Below are 12352 nucleotides of genomic sequence, written 5' to 3' on the forward strand. Positions count from 1 at the left end.
ATTTCCAGGATAAACTGAGATGCCCCCAAGCTGGCTTCTTAAAACTGACTAAATATTTAAAAAGAGCCTTCCTTTGAAAGGAACGGATCCAGGGATGGAAATAAACTTTTTTGTCCACCGGCCACTGTGGCTGGTGGATTTCAAAATCTACCAGCCACTCAATGTTTTTACCAGCCACTTTCTTGTTTTTAACCGATAATGTGTAACTGCATGTGAAAATTAATACTACAAGATCTACAATACTTAAGCAGTTTATTTAATCTCAAGTCTCAATGAAATACTGACATTTTCTCTTTCTCTCTTATACACACACAAATCATGAACTGATATACATTTCATTAAATGAGTAGGGCAGATTAAACAAAAAACTAACATTCCTCCACCCATCCTCCCCACTCCCAGTCCAATTTACGCCTGCTCGGATGATTCGTGGTCTTTTATGGCTTCCAGTTTTAGGGTTTTAGTCCCAACAATGAAACTATTAGTTTTGGCATCTTCTGAAGCGTGTTGACGACATACCGAGCATTGTTCATTGATGTTAATTAATACATTAACTAATGTTAATAAATGATACCTTATTGTAAAGTGTCACCAATTCATTATACAAATAGATGTATTTGGCACACAAATGAAATGACAGACAGAGACACTCTCTCACCATATAATTAGCTACATGAAAAAGAAACTGAACGACACATTTTCCACATTCTGCCTAACTTCTCCTTTTGTAAGTCATATAGATAAGAAACATAAAGGTAAGTGATACGATGCTTTGGATAAACTATTTTATTCACAACATAATATTTTAAAATACCTTGTAGGGTTATGAATAATCAAAACAATCCTTAGCTAGATCAAGCTTTGGTCTCTGTAAACCAAACTGTCACTTTAATGAAACAATTTTTTTTCCCACTAATAAAAATATTTAATAATTAGCTAGCTCCACACTGGAGAGCTGCTTTAGTCCGGACATTACTGGAGTAACGTTACATTACTGAAAAGCAGAGCTCATGCAAACATCCACATCGTTGTAATCAGATGCATTTTTAAATGCTGTTTTCACACTGCTGTCAGTTTTTATTGTGTTTATTTAGTTACTGAGACGAAAGCGCGCTATATATTAACATGTTCATCCAATCGCCGCTCAAGTTCAGGTGCATTTTCTCTGAAGCGCTGTGTGTCTTCTTCTCTTGAATGCATCCAGGAGGGCTGAACTACAGTCTTGCGCTACAGTGCCACACTGGTGAAACCGCAGTATTGCAGGCTCTAACATTAGATCATGTGAGATCAAACGACTACTCGACAACTAAAATATTTGTCGACAAATTTTTATTGTCGACGTTGTCGATAATGTCGATTTATCGTTGCGGCCCTATTAACGCCTGCGATGTAACGCCACATTTTTTTTGAAGGTGTGCCTCCTCTAAAAGTGTCCGCCGTCCGGGTGAAACAGTATGCTATTTTTATTTACCCGCCACGGTGGCCGGTAGGTGAAGCGAGTTTACCCGCCCCAACACAAAATCACCCGCATTTGGCTGGTGGCGGGTGCTAATTTCCATCCCTGAACGGATCGCCAAGATCCGGATCCCCTCAAAGAGCCATAAATCCCATCACTAATTTTAATGCAGCCAAATTCTCAATAAAACTGTTTTCCTTTATATATTTGACTGTTTATGTTGTCAGTCAACGGGATAAATATGAAATAGTGACTGAAACGCAGCCCTTTAAGAATACATAACCAGCTCTCCCTCCCAAGAAGTTAGTCTGCACAAAAATACTAATTTATAATCGAGCCGTCGTCTAATGAAATCAAATAATACACACAAGATAAGACAAGACAATTCCTGTGCTGTGATTTCGGCTATATTTGCATGTAAAATTAGAGAAGCAACATAATATCTCTTTGAACTGAACGCGCTGCTCCTCTCAGCCGCTCACTGAACAGAGAAAGAGGTGCGTGCGCGCTCACCTCGCGCCGTTGCGGCAGTTCCAGCAATCACATAGACTCGCTAGGTTTGTCAAAGAAGTCGCTAGATTTGTCGCTAGTCGCGTTTTTGGAAAAGTCGCTAAATCTAGCGACAAAGTCGCTAAGTTGGCAACACTGTGCGAACATAGACTGTAGGCCTAGGCTACATTAGAACACTGGCAGTTGGGAGTTCGTGCGGGTTTCTGTGAAAGTCCTTATGACAAGTCTGTTTGCTGCACTGCCACATGGACCTTGTAGTTCTGGAACGCTCAGACAGAACTACAACAGGCGAAACGAATGAATGCCGCCGCCTGCGCATTTTCGGGGGGGGGGGGGGGGGGGGGGCATGGTAGAACCAATGAATGAACAAGCATATCAAGTTAAGACGTGGCTAAATGTAATTTATGACCTTGTATGGAAAATCCGGACGTTTTTATGACTTTTTATGGCCTAAAATTCTTATTATTAAATTTAAGACGTTTTATGATGTTTTATGACTCCGCGGAAACCCTGTCCTGCTAATCGATCAATGAATTTAACTGGATACTGTGTATCATTAAACTCTGCAAATGCACATCAAATCTGTGCAAAGGTGCCATAAATTGAGAAATCATAAATGTAAAAGCTGAGTTTTGCCTATAAAGAGCATGAACTTGTGCTATAGATCACTTGCATGGTAGCGCTGTCCAAATGTCATGAACACACAACAGCTTTAATCAGAAAAGAATAAAAAGTAATCAATTACATGCTACACTCTAAAAACTGCTGGGTTAAAAACAACCCAATTTGGGTGCGTGCTCTCTTTCACGTCCGCGTTCCCAACCCGCTGGGTTATGATCAAGACCAATTTTCAACCCAAAATTGGGTTAAAACAACCCAGCGTCCTACCCAGCGACCTCAACCCAGCATTTTGAGTTGAAAAAAATAACCCAGCGTTTTTTAGAGTGTGTTGTCAAAAATATGTATCTGGATCTGCCAGACTACTAAAACCCTTACACTGCAATAAAATAATTTTAATTTATGTTGCTTGATAAATTTAGGCATGTACACATTCATAAAGAGGCCCTATTACTTTTATGAAACTTATTAACATTTAACCACAAAACTGTCACAATCCAAAATATGTTTTCTCTATTATGTTCTTATAATGATAACTCTCTGATGCAAAAATCGTTTCAATAGAAAATCTTTATAGCATTGTTTATCTGACCATTAAATGGTTGTTGTTCAGGTGACCTTCAGCAGATACAGACATTCCATTATGGGTTTGATACATATAAATCTCATTAGTAATATTTAAAAACAAATCCAGCAAATAGGGAAATGCAAGAACTATTCATTTATAATTGTATTAGCTGCACAGGCGCACACTCCAAGCACGTCGACTCTTGCATCCACCCAGTAAATCACAAACTCCATTTGGTTCAAATAACTAATCGTTTAAAGGGGAAAAAAGTCCCCAGGAGGGGGGCGCGTGCACGTTAATGCCGGTGTGCTTCACGAACCCGTTACTTCATCTTACAAAAGTTATGCTGCTATAAGTACTTTTGAAGGAAAATGCAACAGCTGCGATGACTGAGCACTCCTGAAACACTATAACAACTGCTGCACTAATGGCGCTAAAGAAGGAGCTTCAGAAAAACAATGGATGAAGGCGTAGCGACTCACCGACCAAGCCCGAGCCCGTGCGCGTTCCCGAACCGAGCAGAAAGTACCAAACCCACATCTTGCCCGGATTGATCAGCCCCCGCTGCGGGGCAACAGCTCGGTTCAAATCTAACGCTTTTGTGTCCAAAGCCTTTATCGTATTGCTCCTCCACGGACTGTCCGTAATGCTGTGCTACAAGAGGTGGGCTCTTATTGTTGGGACAGCCCCGAATCAGAGAAGAAGGGGAGGAGGTTAAAAACACGCTGGAGTGGAGTTAGCAGAAAAGGCGGAGACACGGTCGAGGAGCAGCGAATGCTGAGCTGTGATTTAAAGGAGACATTTGTTTAAAAAGATATATCTAGTGAAACATAAAAGATAATGTTGATAACTGCAAATCCTTTTTAAATAGATGGCTTCAAAGAGATCTTTCCATTTTTGGTAGAATATTGTTAACTAAAATGGACAGTTTGTCTAGATTAATATATCCAGCTTACTCCCTTCCAATAACACCCCAAACAGTTAAAACTATCAACAAAATAAATTTTGATTTCATATGGCGGAATAAATGCCATTATATAGCCAAGCAGGATTTAATTAGATCTTACGAGAATGGAGGTGGGAATGCAATAGATTTTGACTGTATGAATGGTATGTTGAAAATTAGATGGTTAAAAAACTATATTCAAAATCAAAATTCATTGTGGTCTTATATTCCCAATTGGATTTTTGAGAAAGTAGGTGGCATTAATTTTCTTCTAAAATGTGATTTTGAGTTTAAGAAGCTTCCTATAAAACTATCAGATTTCCACCAACAGGTCCTTCTGTATTGGAAACTAATATTCAAGCATAACTTCACACCACACAATACGCCAATTTGGAATAATAGGTATATATTGGTAAATAGAAAATCTCTTTTTATTTCAGAATGGTTCTCTAAAGGTGTCTGGGCTATTTCCCACTTCATGAATGGTGAAGGAAATGTTTTACAACATGGTGAATTCTGTGAAAAATTCCAAATTAGTTGTTCCCAAAAGAAGTTTAAACAGATTGTTAAAGCTCTCCCAGTATCACTTGTAGCTATGATTAAGCAAGATATAATGTATTCAAAAGTCACTCCTACCTTAAGACAACTTTACATTAATGGTATTAATTTTTTGAATTACAAATGTAACAACAAATTTATAAGAAACAGTCTACTTAACTGCCAGACAAGCTCTCTCAAAAGAGATTATATTCTCAAAGACTTTGGAAAGGAGATAATAAAAAAGATTAGATGTAAATACTTAAAATTCCCAGTCCCACCAAAAATGAAAGAAATGCAGTTTAAAATTATAAACAGGATTTATCCAACTAATGATTTCTTAGAACAGAGATTTAAAATGGATGTAGGAAACTGTAGCTTCTGTGAAGATGAACCCGAAGATTTGGATCACCTTTTTTGTTTGTGTAAAGTTGTACAAAGGTTTTGGCATGACCTTCAACAATTGTTCATCTCCAAAGGAATTCAGATGATGAATCTAACAATTAATGATATAAAATTTGGTATTTTTCGCAATGATCACAATGATTTTGGTATTAACAATGTCATTTTGTTAAGTAAATATTTCATACATAAATGTCGATTTTTCAAGATAAATCCTAACTTTACGCAGTGGAGGAATGAGTTGAAACTTTTCTATAACTCTTTATTATTGATTAATAACAAGAATGCAGTGAAACTGGGTTCTTTTATAAACAATCTTATTGAATAATTGCCCTTTTGATTCATTTTCTTTTGAATGTGTAAATGCCATTTTTGCCATTTGTAATATGCTCCCTGTTCTTTTAGTATTTGTTTTCTAAGATGTGCACAGGTTGTAGTAAGACTTTTACATTGTACCTGATTTGTTTGTATTTGCTTTGTCAATAATAATAAAAAAAAAAAAAAAAAAAAAAAAAAAAGATATATCTAGTCTTTTCCTTACTTTTCTCTCAAATAACTTTCTACTTTTTAATGGATTTTTATTAACGAATAATTATAATCGTTGTTTCTTTGTAACTAGTTAAGTGAAAATTGATTCTACACCGATTTCTGATTTTTTTTTCAGTGTAGAAAGTAAGTTTTTATTTCCGATCGGCCTACTTACAGTGTCTTTCTTTTTCTGGTCTTACTTAGCCTAACTGTCTTGTGAACTTATTCTTTAGCCATCAGAGGAAGGAAAAACTATTTATTTAAACATAAACAGCGCTTGAAGTGGAAAAAGTATGCCGTACTGGTCGTTGCACACGACATTCATTAGACACTCGGTTTCATAAGAATTAAACTCTTAATTAACGCCTGTTATTATGTTTTGAACCGTAACTAACTCAGATAGACACAAATAACACCCTTTATGTTGCACAAGGCTTAATTTTTAGAAGAAGAAAAAAAAACATATAAATGAATTAAACAATTTACATTACATTATACTATAAAACCAGAACTAAAATGTTCAGAAAAACATCCCTGTTATTGCATAAGGCTCTGTTTTTGGAATTGGCATTTTATGTGTTTTATAATCATTTTACAACTTTTAATGTATGCAATAATACAAATCCATTAAACAACAACACCATTTGATTAAAGGTATCAAACCAACTGTAAAATATTCAGACTATTATTCCCTATAATGCAAAAGGCTTGTTTTTTATGATTATTCCTTTATTGTTTTTATATATGGTACTGAATCCATAGTTTTGATACGTTTTATATACCGTACCTACTTAAATTCAGTAAACTCTGACACAGTTTGAGACAAAGATATCAAACCAACTGTAAAAATCTCTAAATATTATTTGTTTGATGGCTAAGGTTTGAATATCCTCCCCTCCAACCGTGATATACTCACAAATGGATAAAACACTCTTTAATTTCATCTGGTGAAACAAACCTCATAATTTTTTTTTAAGTGTCCTTGTTAATAAACTATCTGATGGTGGATGAAATGTTCTTATTTTTACAGTTTTCAACCAAATTATAAAAATTAATTGGCTTAAAAAAAAGAAAAAAATATTTTCCTTATTTTCTTATATAATTTATTTGAAAAACTTGGGGATATTTTTTGTTACAGTGTCCTTATATAACTGCAAACGTATTGCTTTGGCCAATTATCAGAAACAATCATTACTTTACTGGTCACTTTTGTACAAAACATTTTTCTCTGAGCAGATCTTTTATATGGAGCAATGGTAATATCACTCATATTAACAAATCATTGTATATGGAGAATTGGATTCAGCATAACATATTAATTGTAAACCAGCTTATTGACAAGAATGGGCAATTATACACTTATCCTAATTTTATTACAAAATAGTTTTTTTTTTTTTTTTTGGTAAACGAAAAAGAATTTAACCAAATTCTCAAATGTAAATATTAATAATACAGCCCTACAAACTCTTCAACCTTTTGTAAATGGTCTCTCTTTTTTGACAAACGTTTCAATAACAGTTTTATAAGAAACTCCTTTAATGTTGGATCCAGTCCTTCATGTACATAAAAATGACTCAAACCACATTGTATGCCTTGGCATAGCATTTGGATATTACCATATAAATATGTTCCCAGTGGGCAAAGTTACGTCCAGTGGATGTCTTTTTATGTCTTTGCTGACGATGAAAAGACTTCCACTGACGTCTGATCTAGAGGTTCAGTGAACCTCCATACAAGTATAAAAACTAGTTCAAATGTGGTTAGTGGACATATTTTTAACATCATTTAAGGTTCATTTAGACATAATTTATACTGTTTCTGGATAAAAAAACCCATGCTTTTTCAAAGTAATATTTACATTTTGATTATGCAGCAGGACACTGAAAACCCTCCAGTGCGGCCGAACCAAAGCAGTTCTGCAAAGAAAAGTGGGCCAAACTTCCATCACTGTGCTGTGAAAGTCTAATCTCCAGTTATCAGAAGAATTTGGTTGCAATTATTGCTGCTGAAGGTGGCACAAACATTTTAAGTTCAAGGGAGCTTGAACATGGCTAATAGCTGTTGGATTTTTTTTAGCTTCAAAAAAAAAAAAAAAAGTAAAAAAAATGTGTTTACTCAGGTTGCATTTGTTTTGTTTGCTTCTGAAGCGGCGTACAGGCAGGGTTTTATTATTATAATTCTTTTGTATTTTATTTTTAAGGATAGTGCTTTGAGTGACACTGACTGACTGAGTATTTCAGTCCACAAAGGCAGATATCTCCGATTATTAAATCTGTCATACCATCATCATTTTATCAGATTATGGGAGGAATTTAGGACCAGTAAATGAAGTCACCAAAGCCTATTATTTTACAAAATAGTGACAGAAATTAGGCATACTGTGTTTGAATATTGAGCTAGAACATCTAACCTTCTACTCGGTTTTTCTGAGAGCTTAACCTATACAATCATGAATGCTATGTGCTAGCAATTGTGAAAATGGCCTTCAGATTAAAAAAATTAATAAAATCAAAATAAACTTTTTTTATTTGTTTACAGAAAGGAATAAGCAGAACAAAAGCAGAAGTTGTTGAGTATAACCAATCTAATTGTTGCACACTATCAAAGACCATATCAAAAATATAATGCCATGTTTCCCCTTAGCAAAGCATAGTTTAGGTATTAAAAAAAAAAGAAAAATCTACGAATGCAACAAATTGTTTTACTGCATTAGCAGATTTCTTTTTGATGCCTAAAATATATATAAACATAACCTGGTGGTCCCTCCAATATTGAGAAAAAGCATACAAGCCAATTGCAGACACAACACACTAATATTTAAACACACAAAAATGGTTTAGCAACGTGTCACGATCAGGGTTGAAACACATACACTGGACATCAGTGATGCAGGAAATGGTACATTTCTTTCTGATAAAGAAAAAGCAACAATGCACGGCTAGACCAACTATATAATCTTCTGTGTTTAAGCTCAAATAGAATCAAAGTATAGCATGAGGATGTGAGTTTGTATGGTATGAGACCTCATAAATCGCACAATTAAATCCAGGAGTGGTATATACATCATTTGTACAAAGCAAATGTTAAACAAACAAACAAAAATACATGGTAACTGGTTTAAAATGTTCAAAACAACCTTGTTTGTTTAACGCAATACCAATAACAGACAAAATATTCTCTTAGAATTTTGTGATTTAGTTTTCTTTGTGCTTCCTCAGCTTTTTATTACTTTATTGCCTTTCATTTCAAAGCAAATAAATTGGCTCAACATAAAACAATTAGCTTAAAATATTCAAATTCCTGGTTAAAATGAAGAAATATCGTCAGCACAGTTACATTCAGATATAGTCATATTTTTTATCCCACCAAGTGAGGTATGAAAAGAAGATGAGAGAGATGGTGACAGAATGGTCATTAGTTTTAGGGTGAATGTCCAATATATGCATCTTCTCTGTCTTCATCTACTGAAGGATCTTCTGGGTCCCTCCTTTGATTGGCTGCTCTGTAAGTGGAAAAATGACTCATGAATTAAACATTTACATTTAAACATAAAACAATTTTGGGCAAGTTTGTGCAAAATGCAATGATCATTTATGCCTTACTTACCTGCTAACGTTACATTCTGATGTATGCTATTATTTTTATTCTATAGGTTCTATAGCTCGTTTAGCTTCTTGTTTTAGGCTTCATTTAATTTTGTTTAATTTCTCATTCATAAATGAAACAATGTGGCAGCCATGGCTGCAAGTTCAAATCTCAGGTCCGACAGGGATTGTAGGTGGGGGGAGTGACTGTCCAACGCTCTCTCCACCCTCAATACCACGACTGAGGTGAGACCCTTGAGCAAGGCACCGAACCCCCAACTGATCCCTGGGCTTGGCCACACGTCACTTCCTTTCCTGACTTAGTTTGAAACCATTTTCATTGATAAAATTGAGCAAAATCAGGCAATAGTGTTATAGTCAGACAATGTAAATTTAGAAAATAAAGTTAATAACTTTGTTAATATTTTATTGAACTGATGTATTAAATCAATATCACATTTGTAAACTCCCTTAATTTACATTACACTTACATTTAGTTATTTAGCAGACGTTTTTATCCAAAGCGACTTACAATACAAAAAAAGCGAAAAGCGAATAATCTATAAAAGATGTCCCTCATCTTAGTTCCCTGCGATCTCACAAAGTTCCGTTATAATCAGCGAAGCGCTCTACACTGTATAATGACACTTCTACACTTTGTTTGTTATAATCAGTGTTCGGAGTAAGGCGTTACAAAAGTAACGTATTACTTTTTGATGTATCGCAGTAGTGTAAGGCATTACTAATCAATTTTCAGTAATATTTTACATGTTCAGTAACGCTTGCGTTACAACACACTTTTAGCCCCCAATTTATTATTATTTTTTTATTTAATTTAAAGTCGGGCTCCGACTTTTTATGTCCCTAGGCCTGGGCTTCGGGCCAATATTCACGTCATAGTTCAGACGCGGGCCGGTCCTCGTTTTACTTCACTTCTCCTTATCTTTATATTTTAGACATCCATCAATTATTGATGAAAAAAAATTGCCGCACTGGTGCAAACAACATGAGTCCGTGCTGCCGCGACTGTCAAGAGCGGCTCGACGGTGTTTAGTGTCCCGCAGCAGCAGCGAGTATGCTTCAAATACACCAATAAAGCAAAAGCCCCAGCAAAAGTAAAGCAAAGCAGAACTATCTAAAATGGTTTGGAGATTGAAATAATTGTGAAATAATAATAAAAAAAAAAAATAAACAAACAGATGTCTCATTTTAAATAAAAAATCAAGTATATAACTAACACTGTATAGTCTTAACTGTATGAATCAAATACTGATTCTTATTAAAGATCCAAAAGTGATTCATTCAAGAACAGTGAGTGATTTTCTCTGTCTTTTGTTGTTTGATTAACATTAATGACACAGCAGGTTTATTAGACTGCTGTCCTTTTAGGGCTCTGTTTACACCTGGTAGACAGATTCTCCTTTACACTTGGTTTTAACTCATCTCTTTTGTCCACTTTCGACCACTTCCATCCTGATTTTGAGGGGAGAGTCTATGGGCGAGTGTATATATGAAGTGGTCGAAAGTGGACAAGCTCAAAACGTTTTACACCCTGTTCACACCTGTATTTAGTGCAGTGCACTTGTGATCGGATCGACCAAAATGGATCTTAATACCAGGTGTAAACAAGACGGACTGCATGGATACAATACACTGAAACACATTTCGCAACTGTTTGTTAATTTAACTTATGACAGACTGTGTTCACGCGAATACTTCACACGACAGGCATTTGGACATAATTATGTGTGTATTTGACCTTTCAAGATGCAAAAGAGAACTGAATTTGTGATTACACGTTGTCTGAGAGAGGCGGCATGTGCGCACGCTTCGGGTGTATGTCTATGTACCATATCCAAGTTTTTTTTCACTGCTTATTGTGTTTTTAACTCTATTTAACATCTAACCTGGCCCTACTCTCATGCATGTTTCATTATAACTCTTAGGTAATTTATATAACTTTTAAGTAGTACTGTGGGGATATATTTCCATACCACAAAATGAACAATTTAGCAAAATCGCTAACGACAGACACTTTGTACCATGGTAACGATATATACAGTAGTGGTCAGAATTATTGGCACCCTTGGTAAATATGATCAAAGAAGGCTGTGAAAATTAATCTGCATTGTTAATCCTTTTGATCTTTTATAAAAGAATAAATAAAATAAAAATCCCAAAAATCTAACCTTTCTTTGGATAATAAGAATTTAAAATGGGGGAAAATCTCATCATGAAATAAATGTTTCTCTCAAATACACTTTGGACACAATTATTGCTACCCCTAGAAATTCTTACACTCTAAAAAATGCTGGGTTAATTATAACCCAGCGGTGGGTTAAAAAGGGACAAACCCAGCGGTTGGGTTGTTTTGACTCTGCGTTTGGCAGAGGTGGGTAGTCCAGGGGTCAGAACATAAAAGTCCTGCCATATGTCTATTCCACTCATGAACTCAGCAGCTGATTTCACCAGAGGAGGAACCAAGTCATTCCTTTCAAGTCACAAGCAAGCCTTGAGTCAAATCCCAAATCCTCAAAGAGTTAAAGTTAATGAGATAATTAAGTGACTAATTAAACGATGATTGTGCATTAGTGATGAACACCTGCTGTTATTGAGAATTACAGAGGATCAGATGTTGATGTTTTATTGGTTAAAATGATGCTACCATCATGGAGATCAGTGGCCTGTTTCATAAAACAAGTTTACCACATACTTATTTTGAACCCAATCAACTGATAATAAGTCAGACTAACTGACATAAACCTGACTTATTTGATAAACTTGATTTATGAAACAGGCCACAGTGTATGCTCTGCTCTGCAGCAATGAATGTGGTATTGTAAAGCAGTATTGCAGTATTTGTATTGTAATCAGTGCTTAGTTGTTTAGAGATTAGTTGTGTTTATATGATAAAATAATCATCAGGTTCTGGCTTGATTACAACCAAAATAACCTTTTTTTTTTTTCGTTTATATGTTTAGGTTTTAAATGATAAACCCTGTGAAACTACAGCAGGCAAGTTTTGCTCTAATAGTTATAACACTAAATTCTTCATGCTACAATGCATTCTGGGTAACACCATAGTAAAAACTCCCATCATGCACTGCAGCATGAATAATTATTGTCACCACTGTTGAGGATCATATGATAAGTGTTCATGTCTAAAAGCCCAAGCTAACCTGGTCCTTTTTTGTTTTCTTTAC

General features: G+C 35.3%; 2 protein-coding genes across 2 annotated transcripts in view; both read right to left on the reverse strand.

Annotated features, from left to right (window-relative positions):
• Positions 1-3850, reverse strand: part of ldlrad3 (low density lipoprotein receptor class A domain containing 3) — a 91532-nt gene extending 87682 nt beyond the window's left edge. Inside the window, exon 1 of the mRNA XM_079411949.1 lies at positions 3635-3850. Coding sequence (XP_079268075.1) covers positions 3635-3692 — 58 coding nt within the window. The 5' untranslated portion in view covers positions 3693-3850. The remainder of the gene's footprint in view (positions 1-3634) is intronic.
• A 4223-nt stretch (positions 3851-8073) lies between these two features.
• Positions 8074-12352, reverse strand: part of trim44 (tripartite motif containing 44) — a 29903-nt gene continuing 25624 nt past the window's right edge. The window contains exon 6 of the mRNA XM_079411805.1: positions 8074-9067. Within this exon, the coding sequence (XP_079267931.1) occupies positions 8986-9067 (82 nt within the window). The 3' untranslated portion in view covers positions 8074-8985. The remainder of the gene's footprint in view (positions 9068-12352) is intronic.

This window comes from Barbus barbus, assembly GCF_936440315.1.
Source record: "Barbus barbus genome assembly, chromosome: 48".
NCBI lineage: Eukaryota > Metazoa > Chordata > Actinopteri > Cypriniformes > Cyprinidae > Barbus > Barbus barbus.